The sequence below is a fragment of the Polyodon spathula genome, chromosome 3 (assembly GCF_017654505.1).
Source record: "Polyodon spathula isolate WHYD16114869_AA chromosome 3, ASM1765450v1, whole genome shotgun sequence".
NCBI lineage: Eukaryota > Metazoa > Chordata > Actinopteri > Acipenseriformes > Polyodontidae > Polyodon > Polyodon spathula.
This window is the reverse complement of record NC_054536.1, coordinates 92457330-92481494: the sequence shown is the minus strand read 5'-3', so window position 1 is coordinate 92481494 and position 24165 is coordinate 92457330. Positions and strand designations below refer to the sequence as shown.

General features: G+C 37.8%; 1 protein-coding gene across 1 annotated transcript; it reads left to right on the top strand.

The window, feature by feature from the left end:
- Nucleotides 1-411: 411 nt before the first annotated feature.
- efhb (EF-hand domain family, member B) lies at nucleotides 412-14551 on the top strand. The gene is made up of 13 exons (XM_041246416.1): nucleotides 412-621; nucleotides 2336-2398; nucleotides 2844-2987; nucleotides 5105-5285; nucleotides 5931-6038; nucleotides 8992-9121; nucleotides 9515-9598; nucleotides 9983-10050; nucleotides 10699-10853; nucleotides 11084-11291; nucleotides 13009-13203; nucleotides 13846-14027; nucleotides 14143-14551. Exons 1-13 carry the CDS (start codon nucleotides 559-561, stop codon nucleotides 14302-14304), a joined length of 1743 nt encoding a protein of 580 aa, XP_041102350.1. The 5' UTR covers nucleotides 412-558; the 3' UTR covers nucleotides 14305-14551.
- The last annotated feature ends 9614 nt before the right edge of the window (nucleotides 14552-24165 follow it).

The window sequence follows — 24165 nt, the reverse complement described above, 5'->3', positions numbered from 1 at the left end:
CTGATCCACAAGGACTAGTACATGTGTGCACTAAAGTCGGTTTACTACGAATGGTGATGATTTATTTATTTGTTTATTTATTTATTTTTCAATCAATTAATCAAAACCTTTATTTATCCAGATGATCAATTGAGAACAGATTACAACACCCAGCAAACAACATAAAACACAATCATAAAAGTTAAAAAATAATAATAATAAAAAATAAATAAATAAATCAGAAAACATAAAAGTGAGCAGCAGTTTAATAGGTACCGATGTCAGTCAGCTAAAGCAACTTCTGCTGAAACTCATTCCAGTCACTGGCTGAAATGGGAACTGATAGCTCTTCATACCCCGAGAATAATCAATTTAGTTACCTAGCATCGGTTTCCTGGTTACGGACTGTAAACATTCGGTGATATTCAGGAGTCCATCACTGAGACATGTGTTGTGTTTAGTGTTAAATGATAACGTTAAAGACTATAGCGAATAGTTTTATAAACATATACATTGCACCAAGCTTATTTTGTTAGTCTGATGTTTTAGTTTAGTTACAAGTATTTCTTGGAAAATAAAATGTTAGAGATTAAACCTATCTATGATGGGAAGTACCTGGATAGATCTCCAAACATACAGTCGGTATGTATTACTTTCCTTTGTCAAATTGATTTTTTTTCCAGTGTACACTAACATGTGAATGCTTGCATGTGTATAGAATAATAGATTTTAAAAACAGATTAATGGGATGTAATTCTGAGTGATTACACCTTTTTCTTAAAAAAAAAAAAAAAAAAAAAAAAAAAAAATTAGCGAAAACAAAAATGTAATCTAATACCGGCATAGTGTAATTTTATTATTGCCACCATAAAAGGTTCCTTAAACATTACAACAAATTAAATAAAATAAATAAATCGCAAACAACTACAAAAAGGTGTATGCAATTGGATTAGACTTGTTTTCTACACAAGATGTAAATGTATGCACAGATCTGTGTTCTTTAACAATTACGTGTGTATTTATTGATTGATTTGTATTACTGCTGTATATTGCATGATTACATTTAGTTCTGAAGGACTAACATTGTACAGTTATCGATAATTGCATATAATAATTTGTTTTGCAAACGGCATGCTAACCTGTAGTCTGTAACAGGCATACAGTTGCAACTCTCTGTTAAGTTTCGGTCACTACAGACAGCAGATTGGACTGAAGGGCAGACAGTTGCTCTCTGTTGGCAGGTGCTTCCGAATACAACAATGTTAACCGACTCACATACTAGTGTGTGGTTGGCGAGCAATACGATGGATTGTCATGGAAGCCAGGAAGAAAACAGCATCCAGAAAAGTCAGTTCTGAGGGAACTCTGCAAGCCTTTCATTTACCATATTGTGTTGCACCATTACTACCCTTTTCAGGACGATAATGCTTCTTTATGCAAGTTGTTACTTGTCACCAGATGTGAAACTCTTTGGCCACCAAACATCGCTGCAGATTTCCAAATTCATTGTGAACTTTAAAATAATTAAAAACAGTGTTCAGTTGTGCCTGTGGCAGATCAAATCAGTGCTATTATGGCTGATCATGTGGGTCATATACCTTATTGAATGTTCATTTCATAGTATACTGAGCATCAAGAGAAACTTATCACTTATATTTGGATAAAATTCACTAGGTGTGATAAAAACCAAAATGACAAACTCAGGTGCAGTGACTTTTTATTGTGCTGATTAACAACTGACATCACAAAGATGCTGCAAAATGATCTGTCGATCTTGGGAAGGTGTTGTGACTCTTGGTCCCCAGTTCATGGCCTGTCATTGACAGACTGTTTCTGGTTATACCTTCTCGACAGGTTTGAAATTGCTTGCTGTGAGCACCCAAGATGGCGAGCCACAGTACTCTGCCCTAGTCCAGCCTCCAACATGCCGATTGCACGAAGGCGCTGCTCTCTTGACAGACGTGGAATATTGTTTTTTTTTTTTTATTGCCTTTATTGCTTTTATTCAAGCTTTCAATTCAACAGCTGAAATCCCTCCAATGAACTGTCTCACTAATTAGGTGATTAAGTGCATATGCTTCAGTCATAGTCACTCCAGCATGTCATGGTCAAGGATGAATGGTTTAGTGATTAAAAAGAAACCAAAAACATTTTCTCAGTGTCCGTCATTTATGTACCTTATTTTTTTGTTGTTCGAAAATAAATGTGTTATAATAGTGATAAGTTTGTTTTGATGCTCAGTATATATGTTTCTTTTTTTGTTTTTAACTGCTCTGTATAAAATGCATGCTAAGCATGGTTTCCTAAAGTACTGTAATGAATCTGATATGATAGTTGTTCTTTCCACACTCCACAGTCAGGAAAGCTAATACCAGTAGGTGAAAGAGTTGAAACATGTCTGAAGGAAATCTCTCCAAGGGTAAGTTGTAATTCAAGCTGGGGAATGTACATCACATCCCACATAGGTTATTGTCCATTATTCTATAGTTGAATGCAACAAATAATAAGTATACCTAGCGAGGTATTCTACTTTTGGAGCAAGTTTAATATGATGCAGCACTATACCCCTGTAAAACAATTTATTAAAGAACTGTGTAACATTTGCACTGTATTTTTATATTGCTTTTCAATAAATGCTTTAGCAGTGGTTTCTGGGTTAGGAATGAGGCATCATGATATGGATATATAACAGAAATCAACAACTACATTATAAATGATAAGGTGCCAGAAGTGATTTCCTGAAGGTATTCTACTGAGCTGAATAAATATTAACTTTTTCACAGCAGCCGACTATAACATACTATTTGCAATGTAATATCAGTAAAGGAACTAGACACTCATGTAATTGTCCTATCAATTTACAGCCTGTTACTCCACCAGTGGTGAGAAAGTTTCTGAATACAACCCGTCCGGATGCAGGAGCTATGAGGGTGTTTTATGGAAAAGCTAATGATCCAGATGCAGCACAGTATCTGGTGCATGGAGTGAGCACTAGGCCCTCTCTCAGTGTAGGTATATTACAATGAATGTGCATTAACTATTTAAAGAGTAATTAGCTGGGTTCTGAAATATATAGCGGTGCATGTCCCCACATGTTGCTACAACTATTAAATAACTTACATGTAATCTTTCTTTTCATTGTTATCATCCTGACAACTGTTTACACTTATACCTTTACAGTATGTTTCAAAGCTCTTTTCAAAATGACTAGTGCACTGGTTGTTAAGATTATTGCTCACACTGTCAAACAGGTAACAGCAAGAACGATCCATGATGTGGTACGGAACAGAAAAGCCAGAGCCCTTGGTGTTATGGTTTTTTTTTTTAATCACTCTCTAGAGCAGTGGTTTTCAACCCCAGTCCTGGTAAAATGGTAAAATGTTATAGCTAACTTGACAATCTACAACTGTTTAAGAGTTGAAAACAATTGAAAAAGGTCTAATTAAGCAAATTATCAGTTCAATTATTGGTCTAGGTAAGTAATTGAAGGTTCAGTTAGAATGAACATTAGCAGACACGGGATCCCCAAAACCAGGGTTGAAAACAACTGATTTAGAGGACATATCAAGCCCCAGTGCAGTACAGCGGCCATGTCAAAAAGAGCTTTGAAACAGACTTTAAAGTTTTAAGTGTAAAAAGTTGTCAGAATGTTAATAATGAAAGAACAATTACAGGTACATTATTTAAGCAGTTGTAGCAACACGTGGTAGAGTCCTGCATTGGGTCGATTATCCACAGCTGACCCGCAAAGGCAGATCGGGTTTGGATCAGAATGTAAACTTTTTCGCAGTTTGCGGTTCGGGTGCGGGTCAATTTTTTAAAATGTTTGGGTCAGGCTTGGGTGTGAATTTAAATCGCCAAAACGTTTTGTGAAGGTAAATGTACCGGTATACTGGTATTTCCTGCACTACAGCAGGAGGCGAATAGGGAGGAGTCAGCTGACTAAGTGGTGTTCTTGGTTTCCATTGACGCTTGTTTGATACGTCGCATATGCTTGGTGATATAAAAAATGTTTGGGAATAACGTGAAACAAAATATAGCTCAGGGTTTATATCATGTAGTGGATAATATTTCAAGAAGTAAATCAGACGTGCAATTCTTTTGGAATCGTAGCGAATGAAAATAATGAACATGTAACTGGATTCTTTGCTTGTAAAACCTGTCATCATGTTTTTGTGTACAACAGCCACAAAACTGGTCCATCACTGCGAAAGCACAGGTGTAGCTTCCTTTCAACTGGTGGCACGAAAGGAATAGACAGGTATTTTATAGTAAAGTAAGAAGAGACAGTTAATATGTTACAATGTTAAAATATATCCAGACCACTAGAGAAAAGTTTCACGCTGTACAGCCTATTGTATAAGCTCAGTCTGCAGAGCATGGAAGCTATCTGTGTGACTGAGAGCGTGAGTCAGTGAACACACACAGTAGGTAAAGGATAAACACTTGTGGGTTTCAGGGCAGGTTGCAGGTCTTATTAAAGCGGGCCGGGTCGGGTCGCGGTTAAGAAGACTGTGGTGCAGAAGGTTGCAGCTTCGGGTTGGGTCATGTAGTAAAATCTCACCTGCTCAGGACTCTGACACATGGGGATGTGTAACACTATATTTTTCAAAACACTGCTACTTACTCTTTTAGATGCTACAATGTATTAATAAAATGTATAGAAGTAATAACGCGAAAACTGAGCTGTACCGACGACCTTGCACAATGCAAGCAAATGTCCTAACCACTGTACAAAAGATCTGAGCTCATCTGCATTCGTGGTTTTTGAGCCTTTAACCTCATCTCATCTCACCTACGGGGACAGAATCCATAACGGCAGAGCATCACACAGCAATGCCCCTTACGCAGATGTATATAATAATATTATTATTATTATTATTATTATTATTATTATTATTATTATTATTATTATTATTATTATTATTATTAAATAATGTAGTACAAGTGTAAAATGCATAACAACACATTCACAATCAGAGAGAATTTGATGTTTCAAGTCCCTGAAAATGGATGCCATGGATGCCATAAAGACACGTGTTCTTTATTTGTCATTTAGAAATACTCTGGACATACTGTTCCTTTTTTTAACAAGGCCTTCATAATTGTCTTTTGTCCTCCTCAGGCAGGATCACTGATTAATCCACCTCTCAGAACGCTCTTTCAGCAAAGATTGCTGGAACGACGGGAAGGTATTTATGCAGACCGCCAACAAGCTCCACTTGGAAGGTCATATAATCAAGCGCCTGGGCTACCAAGTGGATTAGACTTATACAAGACCACGTTTGGTAAAAAGACACACAGAGGTGAGAACAAAGCAGCCACCTACTTAGCTAAAACCAGTAGAATTATCAATATTTTTGGATGAGATGTAAAACCGAGGTCCTATTGTAAGTGACTCTGCAGCAGTATTTGTGATGCATAGTTCACACCCTAGGCTGTGTAAGTCATTTTGATAAAAGCCTAATAAAATGACTAATTGTATTATTATTAATAATAATAATAATAATAATAATAATAATAATAATAATAATAATAATAATAATAATAATAATATTAGCTATCAGGGCTATTATTGTGAATAAAATAAACAATTAATAAAATCTGTTTTAAAAAAGCAGCAGTGAAACTAGCACTTTTTTGTAAATTTACTGAAAAAATATAGTAAACTGGTAAATTTACAGAAAGGTACTGTCATTTTACATTGTTTAGTGTGATATTAAAATGTGGCACATTTACCAATTATAGATGTATTTGTTGTTTTAGTCTTTGGGACCTGTTCACAAAGCTTTATCTCATGAGTAATTGAAAGAAAGTTTGTTTTGTGTGTGGATATAATACAGGTTGATGTTTCTTAAACTGTTCTACACAGTTGTTAAGGAATACTAAAACAGTTTCATGAATATAACACTGTATTTTTTATTACGAGTACTTTTATTCTATCTACCTAGTGTTTGCTGGACATATCATAAACCCACCCAAGAGCAGAGAACAAGTGGAAAAAGAGGCTCAAGATGGACGTCAGCTGTATGTCAGAACGCACAATCACTTTGATGTTGGTAAGAAAAAATCATGAACACCATATGTTACTCTGAATATCGTGAGGAGAGCGTCATGCATGACTCCGAATATCGTGAGGAGAGCTTCGTGCATGACTCCGAATGTCGTGAGGAGAGCTTCGTGCATGACTCCGAATGTCGTGAGGAGAGCTTCGTGCATGACTCCGAATGTCGTGAGGAGAGCTTCGTGCATGACTCTGAATGTCGTGAGGAGAGCTTCGTGCATGACTCTGAATGTCGTGAGGAGAGCTTCGTGCATGACTCTGAATGTCGTGAGGAGAGCTTCGTGCATGACTCTGAATGTCGTGAGGAGAGCTTCGTGCATGACTCTGAATATCGTGAGGAGAGCTTCGTGCGTTACTCTGAATATCTTGAGGAGAGCTTCATGCGTTACTCTGAATATCGTGAGGAGAGCTTCATGCATGACTCTGAATATCGTGAGGAGAGCTTCATGCATGACTCTGAATGTCGTGAGGAGAGCTTCGTGCATGACTCTGAATATCGTGAGGAGAGCTTCATGCGTTACTCTGAATATCTTGAGGAGAGCTTCATGCGTTACTCTGAATATCGTGAGGAGAGCTTCATGCATGACTCTGAATATCGTGAGGAGAGCTTCATGCATGACTCTGAATATCGTGAGGAGAGCTTCATGCATGACTCTAAATATCGTGAGGAGAGCTTCGTGCGTTACTCTGAATATCGTGAGGAGAGCTTCGTGCGTTACTCTGAATATCGTGAGGAGAGCTTCGTGCATGACTGAATATCGTGAGGAGAGCTTCGTGCATTACTCTGAATATCGTGAGAAGAGCTTCGTGCATGACTCTGAGTATCGTGAGGAGAGGTTCATGCATGACTCTGAATATCGTGAATAGAGCTTCGTGCGTTACTCTGAATATCGTGAGGAGAGCTTCATGCGTTACTCTGAATATCGTGAGGAGAGCTTCATGCGTTACTCTGAATATCGTGAGGAGAGCTTCATGCGTTACTCTGAATATCGTGAGGAGAGCTTCAGCATGACTCTGAATATCGTGAAGAGAGCTTCATGCATGACTCTGAATATCGTGAGGAGAGCTTCATGCATGACTCTGAATATCGTGAGGAGAGCTTCGTGCGTTACTCTGAATATCGTGAGGAGAGCTTCATGCGTTACTCTGAATATCGTGAGGAGAGCTTCGTGCATGACTGAATATCGTGAGGAGAGCTTCGTGCATTACTCTGAATATCGTGAGAAGAGCTTCGTGCATGACTCTGAGTATCGTGAGGAGAGGTTCGTGCATGACTCTGAATATCGTGAGTAGAGCTTCGTGCGTTACTCTGAATATCGTGAGGAGAGCTTCATGCGTTACTCTGAATATCGTGAGGAGAGCTTCATGCGTTACTCTGAATATCGTGAGGAGAGCTTCATGCGTTACTCTGAATATCGTGAGGAGAGCTTCATGCGTTACTCTGAATATCGTGAGGAGAGCTTCATGCGTTACTCTGAATATCGTGAGGAGAGCTTCATGCGTTACTCTGAATATCGTGAGGAGAGCTTCAGCATGACTCTGAATATCGTGAAGAGAGCTTCATGCATGACTCTGAATATCGTGAGGAGAGCTTCATGCGTTAATCTGAATATCGTGAGGAGAGCTTCATGCATGATTCTGAATATTGTGAGGAGAGCTTCGTGCATTACTCTGAATATCGTGAGGAGAGCTTCGTGCATTACTCTGAATATCGTGAGGAGAGCTTCGTGCATGACTCTGAATATCGTGAGGAGAGCTTTGTGCATGACTCTGAATATCGTGAGGAGAGCTTCATGCGTTGCCTTGAAGATAAAAACATTTAACAAGAGAAATGAATTCACGTGTTGTCGCGCACATTTGTCTGGTTACCTTTCCATCACACACACACACACACACACACACACACACACACACACACACACACACACACTAAGTTGTTAAATTTCTGTGTGTGTGTGTGTGTGCGTGTGTCCGTTTGTGGAACATCTAAAAGTTTCATTAACACTAGAACCGCTTTTTACAATACTTGTTTTTGTTTTGAATAAAGATTTTGTCTTGAAGCTAGCCACAGCACTTCAGCAGAAACATTTCAATCAGAAAACTGCAAAACTGCAGGGTGCAGCAGCTCAACCTGAATATGTTACTTTTGTTTCAGATTAAAAACTACTTTTGTTTTTACAAATTTGAATGCACACAAACCTGTTTACACCTGTTTATACACTAGCTTCTTTTGAAATGTTTATTTTGTTATAGTTTTTCATGTTTTAAGTAGTGCTTTATATGTGGTAAGTTAGAAAATAACTGTTTTTTGGTTTAATTGTTCATTTAACTACAGCATTTCAGCTGTGCAGATGTTTGATATGATGTGCTTGAATAAAACTTTTGAGTTGTAGCCAATAGTTTGTCTTTCATTTTAATATTGAGGATTTTTAAAATGTAACCGTCATAATGACTGCCATTGGCATTTATAGGTATGAGTATAACCGCGGCGGTTCTAGTGTTGAAGTAGTCCATAAGTGTACATTTTGTGTGTGTGTGTGTGTGTGTGTGTGTGTTGAGGGGAGGTATGTTTTGTATAGCCTTTCTGCTGGAAATTTCATGAGATTAAGTCAGAAGAACTGGATCTTGACTGATGAAACCTCCTGAGCCACAAGCACGATTCCTGCTCTTGTTTACCTGGGTTTTTACAGCTATTTTTATCGTGAGAAAGCAATTGAACCTGTCCTTAAAGTCGCGTTGCCAAAAAGATGTTCTTTTGCTGTTTCAAGATGTATTCGCATGACAACGACACACAGTCATGACTGTAGAGTTGATTTTCACATGCATGCAAACCAAGCCAAGGATTTCTTTTTTTTTTTTTTTTTTTGTGAAAAGACACTGTGCATTAGAGGTGCTTACAGTACTTTTACTGATGACAAAATATTCTTTCTTTCAATTTATTTTTCCAGGTGAACAAATTAATAGGAAATATAACTGGTCAAAATACACCAAAGACAGCAAATTTGGAATAGCAACTCCTAATTATAACGATGGAAGAAATGTTGCGAGGTCACTTCGCTGGTTAGATCAGCTGCAATTGTAAGTATTGTTTTTTACTTTATTGTATTGTAAGGTCTTCAGGGTTTTTTTGTTTTTTTTTTACAAAAAACAACGAAAAACAAAACAATGTTAGCTGCTGCACTGTGTAATACTGTGCTTCCACTAAGCGTAGAGAATTATGCTAAAACATGGCATGATAAAAGGTAAGCTTACTGTGCAAATTACAATGGAAATGGGTTTTTGCACTACAATTATCACATGCAATATCAGTAATTCTAATTAATTTTTTTAAATGACACATACTAAGGCAATTCCTATGTGTATGTAACTTGTACTGACATTCCGAGCAGGTGTCAGACAGGGTCTCACATTACTGTATATTTACTATTTTCAAAAGTAAATAACTTTTTTCAACATTCCGAAATGTTCCAGGCAGAAAGCTGCAACATTAGTGTCTAAGCGTTATGAAGACTTCAGGGCGAGGACTCAACCTCAGGTTGGGAAGGTTTGTGATCCGTAAGTTGAACTGAAAATTGTACTTAAAATCAGTTTTATTATCACAGAGAGCAACTTGGTATGGTTCTGAAATGTCCCAGTTATCTTAGCCAATATGTTCTTGTTGTTTAGATTCACTTGTTGACTCATTTTTAGTTTCAGCAATCACATTCTGATGACTTTTTAAATTTTAAGCTCTGCCGCCTACACGACGAAAGTAGACCTGGGTTCTTTCAGATGCAAGGAAGGTAGACCTGGGTTCTACTTTGAAAAACATTTTCAAGAAACATTTTGCCTTTAGCCAAATACGGAGATGTAAAAGTTATTTAACATTTGAGTCATTTCAACATTATCTTTTCACTGGCTAAAGCGGTAATACATGGTGTGTGTTAACCTGTCTCTTAGGATTGCTGACACAATGAACGTGCCTCCAAACCACACATTTGGTATAATGCTCAGTCCTGATGAATTTGGTGAGTAAAATAGATCATGCAAGTGTTATTAAAACCAGTTAAAGGATGAAGGCTTATGCAAATTTACATAATCTGTCAGCTTTTCCACTGGTTTATTTATGATGGCATGAGCAATTTGCCCTATAGAAAATTCTAAAATCCTGAAGGGGGAGCTCAATGCATGGGATATACATTGCACAGTGTGAAAGCTGTGTTTATTTGAATCCTGCATAAGAGAACACAGCTGCTGAGTGTAGCATGAATCCTAATGGAGAATTACGTTACAGCAACCCGGATGTAGTGAGTCTTAAATTAAAGAAAGAGACTAATATAATTTAGTTATAAAGGCAAATGCGAATATCAGTTATAAAAAGTATTGTAGTATTGCCAACAACCCTGTTGGAATCACATGCTTTTGTGAGGAAAGGTTTTTAACTTTCATATGGGATGGCAGCTCAGTCTAGTCTAGATTAACCCTAGTGATATATGTTGATGACATCTTGAAGACTGGATGATAAAGAATGAGTATAAATAAACCCATACATGATCCCGTTGTTCTTGGTTTTAAGAAAGTGTACTGTGTGGAGGTATATTTAGGAACCCCATTAGGCTTTCTTTGATTTTTGGTACAGTTATAAATTACGCCTTTGACCATTTTTCTCATTTCAGGGGCTGCAGACCTTATGCATTACACTGCTCCAGTCGATTTCCTCCGTGGTAAAGACAGGGAACGTGCAGTTCTGAGTGCCGTCAGGGAACACTTGAAAAAAGCAAACTTTCACAACTTCAGCTCACTACTTGAAACTTTTAGACACTACGATAAGGTGAATTCATTATTCTGGAGCTTACTAATATTTAGGATTTTCTGGGTAATGTTATTATTTTTTGTTACTACAAATTAAACACTGAAATCAAGGACATATACAATAGAATATCCTTAAGCAGCCATGAGAAATTGGCAGTCATCTGCCTCAGCTTTTACTACAAAATCTTCTGTCATTTTAAAGCAACTGTCAAACATGTGCATGACATTCCTGTTTCTTTCTCTCTGCAGAAAAGCAATGGCTCTATAGGTACAAGGGAGCTCCTAAGTGTCTGCAGGCAGTTTAACTTGGACCTGAATCCCCAGCTCCTGGATGCTTTGCTTGAGTACTGTGATGTGGACGGCAATGGGCAAATCGACTTTATGGAATTTGCTAACTTCCTAAATTGGAAAGATAAAATGCCAATTAAAGAGCTGGAAGAAGACGTCCTTACAAAGGGTTTGTTTTCTTACTCCGAAATGCTTGATCAGGCATGCCTTGCCAATGTTAGGGTTGCACAGTGAATACACCGAGAACCAGTCTTACTCATAATTATTCAACTACTATGTACCTCTAAAATGGGAGAAAATGTACCTCTAATGGGAGAAAATACCTGTAAAGAAGCAGTAAGGTATTAGTTTTCTTACTAAACGTCATAGTAACTGCTAAGAAGTCATGTCCTAATATGGTTATAGTTGGTAATGTAGTTGAGGGCCTGTAACTGGGTGATGTTACATGTTTGGGTTGTCACTGATAATAATGAGTCAAACACAGCATTAGTGTTGACACGCCGCACAGGTGAGCAGATTTAATCAACACACAGTCCCACTAAAAAAACATCCCGCTCCAGGAGCTTACTACACTACGATACCCTCGCTGTACTGGTTTGGGATAAACGTCCCCTAAACTGATCTACTCCTGCTCCCGGAGTTCCGGCATCCACCCGGCAGCTCCAGCTGTTCCTGACAGTTCCGGCAGGGCATAGGATCCGTCTGGCAGTTGAAGGGTTCTATGGTAGTAATCCTTTACCTCTGGAGTGGACGCTCTCCTCCTACATGCAAACACGGAAGCATCACTGCAGCTTACGTCTGTGTGTCTGTGTGTCTGAGGCTTTTTATTCTGTTTTGTGGGAGACGATGATGCTAGGCGGGTTTTCTGTTTTTAAATTCATTGGGATGATGGGAGTCTGTAAAATCTGAAATGGCTCTAACTGTCACGGTGAGCATGGAGCTGTCTGGTCACCCTTAACATGTAAGCAGGTATGATCGCAAATTAAAAACACTTTTATAAGGCATTACTAGTTAGACCAGACTGTGATATAAAAGGTATACTGTACAAATAATATTAAATTCAGTTTAATTTACAGGTTTTTGCTGTGAAACAATTACATGGGCTTTTAAATCATTCAAGTCCTTACTTTCTCATTTAAAAACAGAATGAAGAACGAGAAAATGAGAGTGCAACATTTTAATAAGTGATTTGTCTTTATTAATGTTAATGCAATTACGAATAGTGATTGTAATAGTGTGTCCAGCAAAAATATATAATTTTAATTATAACTAACGATTAGTCACTTATTAAAATGTTGCACCCTCATTTGCATTAAGTTTCTACATTATGCACGAAGCAAAACCTGTAAATTAAGCCAATGTTACCACTAACATATTTCTCAGGTGTAATCAAGATACGCAAATGGCTTTACAGGGATCAATTGCATTCCTAAAGGACAAGAACAAGTATGGGAAAAACACCAAAAAACAGCAACCATAAATGTTACAATGCATACATTGGTATATTGCAAATGGTATATTGCAAATGACAATTTATTTGTACTTGATAAAATAAAGTAATGAATGATTGATTGATTGATTACTATTCCTTGTGAATGTTTAGCAATTAAGCTCATAAAACACAATACAAAGTTGTAATTGCAAATAGTGTAGTTACATAGTTGCTGTTTGTTTACAATGGGGAACACCATCGGTAGTGATTGTGACATCACAATTTGCATGGATTTTCAGGAATTGGGCGGGTTTTTGTAAGTAGTTGGCAGCCCTGGGCTCATGTTCTAACGGCTGTGTGAAAAGAGCCCAGATCAGCATGGTGTATGTGGGCAGCTATTGAAGAAGCATGCTTTTCACTGACAGATGTTTTCCTGTGTTTACTTCCTTGCCAGGAAACAAGCGAGGACCTTCGGCGGGAGAAGGCGGGAGTGGTGAAAGCCTGGTAAAGAAAGAAGATCTTTTGCCAAAGGAGGTTGGCAGCTCAGAAAAGACACCCAGAACTCTAACAAGACCACAAACTGTTCCAGACCGCTTTTACACCTCCTCTTCTGTGATCAGTGCTGTTGTAGGAGGTCCTTCAGCAGCCAGTAAGTGAATTAGCATCTGTATAGAAATGTTTTAAGTGCGGGATAAACACACATTTATTAATTTTTTCCCCTTAGATGATTTTCCCCAAAAATGTATTTTTCCTGTTTTTTTTTTTTTTTTACAGTAATTGAAGTTAAATATCATAAAGTACATTAACATGGATATTATAAACTGTAGTAAGCAATCACTTTTTTAATATTCAGAAATATGTTTCTCAAATTAACTCAGTTTTATTGACAAAAGAACCATTCTTTTATTTTGAAGAGAATATATAGTATAGTATATTTCATTAGTACCTAGCACTAGCACTCAATAAGATTTCCTACATGCACAGCGAAAGAAGGGTGCAACACTGGAGGTATCTGGAGTTGCAATACCTCCCTGTAATACTACACCAACATTTACCACATGTATTAATATGTTGTTTTATAATTATTTGCTTTAACTGCAAGATTACATATCACAATGACTACAGTATTACTGGATGCATACCAGCATTACCAATTTAGTTAAATAAAGTGAATATACAGAAACTGATTTTTTGTTTACAGCTGCAATTTAATGCTATATAGACATAATTGTATTAATATTTCAATGACAAGAATCATTTTACCTACAGTAGTGTAATTTTTTCCCCACAGATTATCGGACCTATGGAGTTCCTACTGTTCGTACTGACCTGGCAGCTCCGTGCATTAAGCGTATCAGTGACATGAAAAACTATGGGGATGAGTCCAGCTCCGGTGGGTTGATCAATCCGTCTCTCTACAGCTTGAAAGGAGTTCATGAAAAGCACTTTTTCATGTCAAGACCAAAGGAAGAGGTATGTTATACTGTGTGTGTGTGTGTGTATACACATACAGAACAGAATCCCACATACCGTTTTGAAATCACTTTACTGACACACTGACACATTTTTCTTTACCCCCTTTTTTCAGATTGCTAGCATATTTCGGAATATTGGAGTGGAAATATCTGAAGAGACCTTTAATGATGTGTGGAAATTAGCATCTATGAGACATCCAAGAGGACAAGTTTGTGTGGAAACCTTCAGAAATGTTCTTGACGAAATCCAAGCCAAGAAGATGGGTTATTATTAAACAGTTGTTTCACTGGCAGCCTTGCTACTCATTTCTCTTTGAACAGAAAGAACAAAAGTTAATATTTTTGTAATTTTTTTAAAATTAGGATCAAAAGTGTAAGAATGGTTTACTGTCCGAATCATGTCTGCTGCCCCTTTAAGGCTCAGTCACTCACCTCATCACGTGATGGGTTCTGACTCCTGACATCATCTGCTTTCCACACAGCATTTACCTTCATTCAGCTTAAATATGTATACTTATTAAAAATGAGGCATGGATTGATGCCATGTCTAGTGTATTTTCCTTGAAGTGAGTGTTTCTTGGTAATTCAAAATGGAAGGAGCCATGGGGTTAATATTGTATTCCATTTTGGAGTTGTTTGATATACATTATACTGTATTATCTTTTCTCCAGAGCATTATATATATATATATATATATATATATATATATATATATATATATATATATATATATATACACATTATCATTATGTATTTCCACTGAACCCACAGAGCATTATTTCACTCTGAGAGCTCATTTCAAAACAACTAGAATTATAACATTATGTTTTTCTGGGAGTGGGCAAAACTACCCGGACGAGGCATTAAAACTACTATGGTCGTCTAAAATCATACATCAATACTTATTATTCCCTCCCCATAGATTACATACCAACAGGAATAGTCATTGTGGCTGTTTTTCTGAATAAGTGCTAATGCTTGCAGACACTGTCACAAACTGTTTTGTGGTGCAGAAGGCAGCTCCCTGTCCAGCAGATATTGGGAAAGCTTTGCAATCTGTGCGCCCCTCAATTTAAGTAATTGTTGTAGTGACAGCAGTAATAATAACAATAAGAATAATTATAAAGCAATCAAACTATCACCCTTGATTGATTGATTAATCCTACAAATCTTTTAACTAAAACAGCGGCTGTGTGGCTTTGAAGAGAAGGGGAGTGCGGAATATTGTTGATTGTTGATTCACAAATCCACAGAAAAATATTACATATTTCAAACGTAACACTTAGAAAAGGGCTTGCTATTTCACTTCAGCATTGCATTTGTTCACTATGAGTACAGCAATACAATTATACATACACAATGTAAAAAAAAAAGTTTTCATAATTACAACTTGTGACAAAGCTTTATTTACAGTAACAGTACCGGTACCTATATGTTTATTTGTCCCTTTTCCAGTGGGAACATGTCTTTTAACAAACAACAAAACAAAAATAAATCCTAGCTTCTATTTTTTAGCACTAATTAAACTAATTGCAGAAGTCCACAATCTTAAGAGTGTCATCTCTATGCCGTTACATACGAGTTAGCACTATTTCTTTCCTTTTTTCATATTGTAAGTAAAATGTTAAGCTCTTCTTATTCATGTTATAAAGTTTAGTAGTATAGAGTTTCGAAGTGATTATCATGTTTAATAGAGCCAAATATGAGCTATCTGTGGTGTAAGAGCAAATCCAGTGGGATGAGACATGGGACTGCAAGAAATGCATTATTTTTGTTAATAAAAACCTTTGTAATTGGAGACAGTAGTGCAAGTAAAACTCAGCACTGTTATGTTCAGAGAACCACTGGCAAACTCAGACCACAACAGTGTTCTATAAAACCCCAAAAGTAATGCCTAAAGCTAAGGTTTACAATTTTAGAAAAGCAAACTATGAAGGTATGAAACAGAGACTAACAGAAGTAGATTGGAGTAAAATAGAGAAAACACCCACAGAAGAAGGATGGTTGTTCTTCAAAAATGTAGTACCAGAGGTGCAAAACAATTACATCCCTAAAGTAGACAAATCTACATGTAAAACTAAATTGCCAAAATGGTTTAATAGATCAATTTAAAAAAATATTCAGCGAAAAAAGGCACTTTACAGAGCATTAAAAAAGGACCAAAAAGAAAGTACGCAGAAAGAGTACACGGAACTGCAAACGCAAGTCAAAAAGGAAGTTAGAAAGGCCAAGATAGAAATAGAAATGAACATTGCTAAGGGAGCTAAAACCAATTCCAAAATGTTTTTCCAATATTACAACAGCAAGAGAACATTCAAAGAGGAGATTAAATGTTTGAGATACAAATGGCAAAATTGTAGATGAAGAAAAAAAATAGCAAATATATTAAATGATTACTTTTCACAAGTTTTTACAAAGGAAGATACTGGCAACATGCCCCACATGTCATCCAGTTCCTATCCAGTTTTAAATAACTTTAGCATAACTGAGGCAGAAGTGTTAAAGGGACTAGGAGCTCTTAAAATAAACAAATCCCCTGGGCCGGATGAGATCCTCCCAGTAGTACTCAAAGAAATGAAAGAAGTAATTTACAAACCGCTAACCAAGATCATGCAGCAGTCTCTTGACACAGGGGTGGTACCGACAGACTGAAAAATTGCAAACGTAATACCGATCCACAAAAAGGGAAACAAAACTGAACCAGGTAACTACAGACCAGTAAGCCTGACTTCTATTATATGCAAACTTATGGAAACTATAATAAGATCCAAAATGGAAAATTACATATATGGTAACAGTATTCTGGGAGACAGTCAGCATGGTTTTAGGAAAGGGAGATCGTGTCTAACTAACTTGCTTGATTTTTTTTTTAGGATGCAACATCGATAATGGATAATTGAAAAGCATATGACATGGTTTATTTAGATTTCCAGAAAGCTTTTGACAAAGTCCCGCACAAAAGATTAATTCTCAAACTGAACGCAGTTGGGATTCAAGGAAACACATGTACATGGATTAGGGAGTGGTTAACATGTAGAAAACAGAAAGTACTGATTAGAGGAAAAACCTCAGAATGGGGTGTGGTAACCAGTGGTGTACCACAGGGATCAGTATTGGGTCCTCTGCTATTCCTAATCTACATTAATAATTTAGATTCTGCTATAGTAAGCAAACTTGTTAAATTTGCAGATGACACAAAAGTAGGAGGAGTGGCAAACACTGTTGCAGCAGCAAAGTTCATTCAAAATGATCTAGACGAGATTCAGAACTGGGCAGACACATGGCTAATGACATTTAATAAAGAAAAGTGTAAGGTACTGCACGCAGGAAATAAAAATGTACATTATAAATATCATATGGGAGATACTGAAATTGGAGAAGGAATCTATGAAAAAGACCTAGGAGTTTTTGTTGACTCAGAAATGTCTTCATCTAGACAATGTGGGGAAGCTATAAAAAAGGTGAAAAGTGTTGAATTTAAATCAAGGGAAGTAATGTTAAAACTGTACAATGCACTAGTAAGACCTCATCTTGAATATTGTGTGCAGTTCTGGTCACCTTGCTATAAAAGATTGCTGCTCTAGAAAGAGTGCAAAGGAGAGTGACCAGAATTATTCTGGGCTTAAAAGGCATGTCATATGCAGACAGGCTAAAAGAATTGAATCTGTTCAGTCTTGATCAAAGAAGACTGCGTGGTGACCTAATTCAAGCATTCAAAATTCTAAAAGGTATTGACAGTGTCGACCCAAGGGACTGTTTCAGCCTGAAAAAAGAAACAAGGACCAGGGGTCACAAATGGAGATTAGACAAAGGGGCATTCAGAACAGAAAATAGGAGGCACTTTTTTACACAGAGAATTGTGAGGGTCTGGAATCAACTCCCCAGTAATGTTCTTGAAGCTGACACCCTGGGATCCTTCAAGAAGCTGCTTGATGAGATTCTGGGATCAATAAGCTACTAACAACCAAACGAGCAAGATGGGCTAAATGGCCTCCTCTCGTTTGTAAACTTTCTTATGTTCTTATGTTCTTATGTTCACTTGTTTAGTTGATAAATAGAAGTTATGCCTTTAGGACTGTTGTAAGATCAGGTCATGGCCGTAAGCCAGGTTGTTAGGATTTCCGGTTCAATGGCTTTAGAGACAGACGGCTAAGAGAGTGTATTGTAAACTACAATAAAGTTTAGTTACAGTTTACGTTACAACTGACTCCTGCATTTTTACTATATAACAATTTGGTGACAAGGATTGCTGAATTATCGTTACCTCCGCATGCACTGTTTCTGCCTGTATGTAGTCAGCCCCCTTAGTGCTGGTGGTAAGAATCTTTCCAAATGTACTTAGTGCTTAGCCCTGGATCTGCAAGACTTGGTGGCCCAATGGAACAGAGCTATCCTCCTACAATTCTTGGGTGCAGAAGGCCAGCACATTTTTCCACCTATGATGATCCATTTGAAGCAACTATTGCTGTTCTTTCTGGACATTTCAGCACCCAACAGTATTCTCATCAATCAGTTTCAGTTTCGCCAGTGAGCGCAGTGGACAGGTGAGTCAGTTTTCCAGTTCGTATCTACACTGAGGGAGTTAGTACAGCATTGCAAATTTGGAGCGCTCTATACTGAGAAGTGTCTGCTTGGGGTTCCAGAGCTCGAATTTGTGGGGTACAAGCTCTCAGGGCAATGTATCACCCCTATCTTGTCTCACATGGATACCATCCAAGCCCTCCTAACCAACAGTCAGCATCTCAGCTGGCTTCTTTTCTTGGAATGGTCACTTATTACCTCTGTTTCCTCCCACTGTATGCCTCTACTATGGCCCCACTACGCTACCTCCTAAAAAATGATTTACCTTGGGTGTGGACCACTGTTTGTGCCCAGGAGATCCAAACCATCAAGCACCAGCTCACATCCGCTCCTATGCTTGTACACTTAAGTCTCACAGCACCCACAATTGTTACCTGTGATGCCTTGGCGGTAGCTCTGGGTGCTGTGCTGTCACAGCTACATGATGGCATAGAAAAACATATGGATTTTGCTTCACGTACCTTCACTCCACTGGAACAAAAGTATTCTGTGGGAGAAAGGGAAGTTGACATGCATTTGAAAATGTGAGTGCAGGCATCTTTACCTCTATAGTAGAGCCTTCATAGACCACCAAGCTCTCACAGCACATTGCCACTAACGGCTTGGGACATAAATCTCTATGGTTATTCAGGTGGGAAGAACATTTAAACCAGTACAATTTCACTCTCATGCTCTCACGCTCATACCTGGATGTCAGAACATAGTGGTTAATCTCCTATCGAGAGCGGTAACACCAATGAAAATAGTGCAACAGGTGAAGGACATGGAACCCGGACTTAGTGCACATGCTTCAAGCACATCTAACAGCCGTTGTGTCGATGGACCAGCTGCAGAAAGAATCCCAGGAAGATACACTGTTCACCACTCTCCACACTTACATAAGAGGGTAACTGTTACCATACTACAGAGGGAAGAATTATCCTGCTGGGAGGACCCTAACCCTAACCCTAAAACATAACCTATACTACAGAGAGAGGGAAGAATGATCCTGTTGGGAGGATGTTTGTATTGCCAAGGGCCACTACACCCTGATTCTGGCTAGACCACTGTGGCAGAGCAAAGCTCTGCCCTTTTTAAATTGGCAGGGATGGGGTTAATTTCCCCTACCTGCCTGGGTGTATTATGTTCAGGTGGCTGGAGTTGATTAGTTGATTAAATGATTAGGTTAATTAACGATCAATCGGCGCCCAGCCACCTGACATAAAAGGAGGCCTCTGCTTTTTATTTGGGAGGAGGGAGCTGAGGAAGCAGGTTGGTGGTTTTTTTGGTGTGTGATTTGAATTTTGATAAATCCAGTGAAGGCATTGCCCAGCCTGGAAATTGTTATTTTTGTTAGTTTTGCTTTTTGTCTTTCTTTTTGTGTTTAAATTGCTTTGTTTTGGCCCTTGTGCCCTTTTATTTTTGTGTATTTATAATAAAATAATTATTCTTTTGAACTACAGACTGTCTCTGGGCCTCTATCCACTCGCCAGCCTGCCACAACCACAGACATTGAATGGCACACATGGGGCACCTTGGAATAGTTAAACTAAAACAGCGCTGGTAGCCAAACAATGATCAAGACATTGAACTGATGGTCATGGACATTCTCTTTGGAGAACTACATGTCACACCAGCCCATGCCCAATACCTCTTGGTGGTCTATGACCTGTACTCGAAGTGGCCTGAAGCTTGGCCCCTGGGGTCAATTACCACCCAAGCAGTTATTTGAGGGCTGGAGTCATTGTTTACACGTTGGGGCCTGCCAGATGTCATCACTAGAAACAACGGCCCCCATTTAATTTCAGCCGACTTTACAAAGTACCTGGCAGAGCAAGCGATCAAACATATCAGAACAGCCCTGTACCAGACTAAAAAATGGCATTAATGCTTTCATGACCGAAGGTTGGCATTTTGAAACAGCCCTTCAGCAAACTCTTCTACACTACTGAGTCTCTAAGCACCCAACTACAGGGGTGTCTCCAGCGTCACTGATGCTGGGAAAAACTACAACTTCCTCTTGATCGCCTTAGTTTTTCAAAGAGTAAACCTGCCTCTTCAGCTACCCCTGATCAAGTAGAACACGGTGCGTATGTGGCTTCCTCTGGGTTAGATATGAGCTATCTATGGTGTAAGAGTAAAACCAGTGGGACAAGACATTGGACTGCAAGAAATACATTATTTTTGTTAATAAAAATCTTTGTAATTGGAGACAGTATTGCAAGCAAAACTCATCACTGTTATGTTCAGGGTTCACTTGTTTAGTTGATAAATAGAAGTTATGCCTTTAGGACTGTTGTAAGATCAGGTCATGGCTGTAAGCCAGGTTGTTAGGGTTTCTGGTTGAATGGCTTTAGATAGCGACAGCTAACAGAGTGTATTGTAAACGACAATAAAGTGCAGTTACAGTTTACAGTTACAACTGACTCCTGCGTTTTCACTATATCAGTCATAGTTCAGATCAGAATGTTAAGATGGAATGGAATGCTTCATGTACATCAGTAAAACTTTTAGTAATGCATTTGCAAATGGATTAATTTTAAGATACAATTAACATTTCACTCATTTATTTTTTATAGACAATTATATTCATTACATTGAATTGAATTACCACTAGTTGGGAAATATATTTAGTGGTGCTGCTCATATGACAGTTCTAAACTTAGTCTGAAGAATTGCGGGACTTTGCTAACTTTGTACCAATTTTACACACCTCAAGGGGGAAGACTAGATAGACAGTGTTAAAATGACTTTTGTGACTTTCCATAAAAGGAAGACAGAAAGACACTATTACAGTTCCAGTCTGGCTTTATTTGGTTACAAAAGTTGTCAGCCAATCCTTCAGCTAACACCTCAAGTAAATACAAAACAAATTCAATGAAAGTGCAAAGAGCCACAGAATGTATAAATCAACATGTGACATACATACAAATAAAAAAAAAATAGAAGTGCAATATAGCATTATAACAATATATAATACCAGCAATATCAGTTTAAAACAAAACCAAAAAAATAAAAATACCGCTAAGAGAAGGAGGCACGGGGCTCATTACAATCTACAATAAATAGTTAATGAGTGGCCAGACTCCAACTCCAAACCTATACCTGAGATGGAACAATCTGCACAAATAATTACAGCAGACAAAGCGCTTCCTCCACTGAGGTCAGTCTCGCTCTTTATCTCCCATAAACTGCAGTCTGCAGGGATTATAAAGGCTAAAACACAAGAGCGCAGGAGTTGCTAATCAAATACGGAATGAGAATGATTGGTGGGCTTCCTGCAGAGATTGTAAATCTTCCTTGTCTTGCATTACTCAAGTTCCCAATGTTGTATGTCAGAGGGGGAGCTGTCTTCAGGGCCACAAAACAGCGTTTTTGAAAATGATCACTTTTATTGTTTTTGTCTGGAAACATTACCATTTATTTAGGAAAACTGCCGTTATCATTCCTGTTGATATGCAATGCATGAGGAGGGTGTAACAATGTGATATATGATTTGTGACGATCTGGGCAGTTTTAATGCCTTGTCAGGGTAGTTTTTCCTCTGTCCAGGTTTTACCCACTCCCTGTTTCCCTCAGATTTTGCAGAGACAAAAAGCTTTGGCAACCAGCCAGTACATTTGTTTTTAAATGAAGCAAGAGCTTACAATCTATAGTAAATGTAAAAGTCTCTCCTGTTGATTATTTAGAGATTATGTGCTGCAATACAAGTCCCTTTCCTCCTTCCTATAATCTTTTATGAATGTATCTATTTTTGTATGTATCTATGAAAACAAAGAAACATGGAGAATAAAACTTATTAGATATATTAAAAAACGAACATAAGAATTAATGCTGGAACAACAATGAGAGAGAATTTATGGGGTGAATGAAGCATTGGCTCCAGCGTTGTTCAATCTAATTGCTTAGTACAAAACATGTTGGGGTGGTTACTACCAGCAATATATCAGGGACAAAAAAATATAAACACAGGAATATACTGTACCTTAGAAATGATACTGGATGTATCTTTTTGTTTGATAAAATAGCCATTAATGAGCAAATTCCCAATCAACCAGTGGAGGGCATGCCAGCATTAGAATTCACTCGCACACAGTATTGAAGCACATTCAGGAACATGGCTCTGATACAGTAGTACAGTAATATGCTCACACACACACTCACACACACAAATAATTCCATCTAGGGTTTCTGTGACATCATAAATTACTGTCACAGAAACCAGAGCTGGAATTGTTGTCCTGTAACTCAATAAAGAGGCTCATCTGTTATTATAATACAAGGATACCCTTGTGATGCTAATATTAAAGAAGACGAGGTTCAGCTGTACAGTTAGGTGTACCTTGTTTTAATTTCCCATTCCTCTACAGTTTCTCATTCTTTCATCATTTTTTTATGTGTATTCTCATTTTGTTGATCATTAATGAACATGTCTGTACTGTGGGTGTTGTCACGTGATTGAAAATTAGACATTTTGTGTTGGAATTGAAAGTGATGGTTTCGAGGAGTCAAATGGGTCACAGTTGAAGTATATTTTCCTCTAGAGGAATTATCACTTTTTGACATCACTACTGTGGTATTATGCCTTTTTTTCAAATGGCTTAGGATACAAATATAGCCTTCATCCATATATATATGGATAAAACGTATTAATATGTGAGCACGGGAAATTGCACTAGATTCATTCACATGCAGTTGTACCGAGACTCCAATTGAATGATTGATTAGCAATCGAGTCTCAGTACAGCTGCATAAGAGCAACATGTTTTTACTCACTCGAGGTTGTGTGCTCGTAAGTGGAGAGAGAGAGAGAGAGAGAGAGAGAGAGAGAGAGAGAGAGAGAGGGAGAGAGAGAGAGAGAGAGAGAGAGAGAGAGAGAGAGAGAGAGGAAGGAGAATTAATTTAACATTTGCTACAACTTGCTGGAAGCTCCAGCACGGTATTTGTTTGTCTGTTCGTCCACTATTTTGTTTGTTTTGTTCGTCTATTTACTTACTGACAGGAATACACTATTGCTGGTTTTAAACTCGCTGTCAGCAGAGAAGTTAAAACTTCTACTATTAAAATATGTATTTAGTTCAGCTCAACATTATAAAACTGGAGACTGAATACTGGTCTCCAGTTGAATTTCTTGCACTGGCATAAAATTCCCTTAATGTTGTTGAGATTTTTTTGGACTTATTTACATAAAATGAATGTTCATATTTTTTTCTTTAAGTTCATTAATGTTATGTGGAGTTTCATCCCCAAATATATTAAAAGAAATAGGTGGAATGTCAGTCATTTTTGGCTGTGGTTTTGTAACAAATAACAAATAAAGTGGCAGTTTGTCATAGAGTTTAGACTGTAGTGGTGCGTAGTGATTTATTCAGTGTGAAGCAGCTCATTAGTATGCTACACATTATGCATATACGCACGGTCATGTGATGCTGTTTAACCAGTTAGATGTTGTTATTTTCATACATACATACAGTGGTTTGCAGAAGTATTTACCCCCTGCAAAGTTTTCACATTTTGTTGAAATACAAAATCATGTATGCACAGTTTTTCAAACAAAACTTTTTATATTCAAAGCT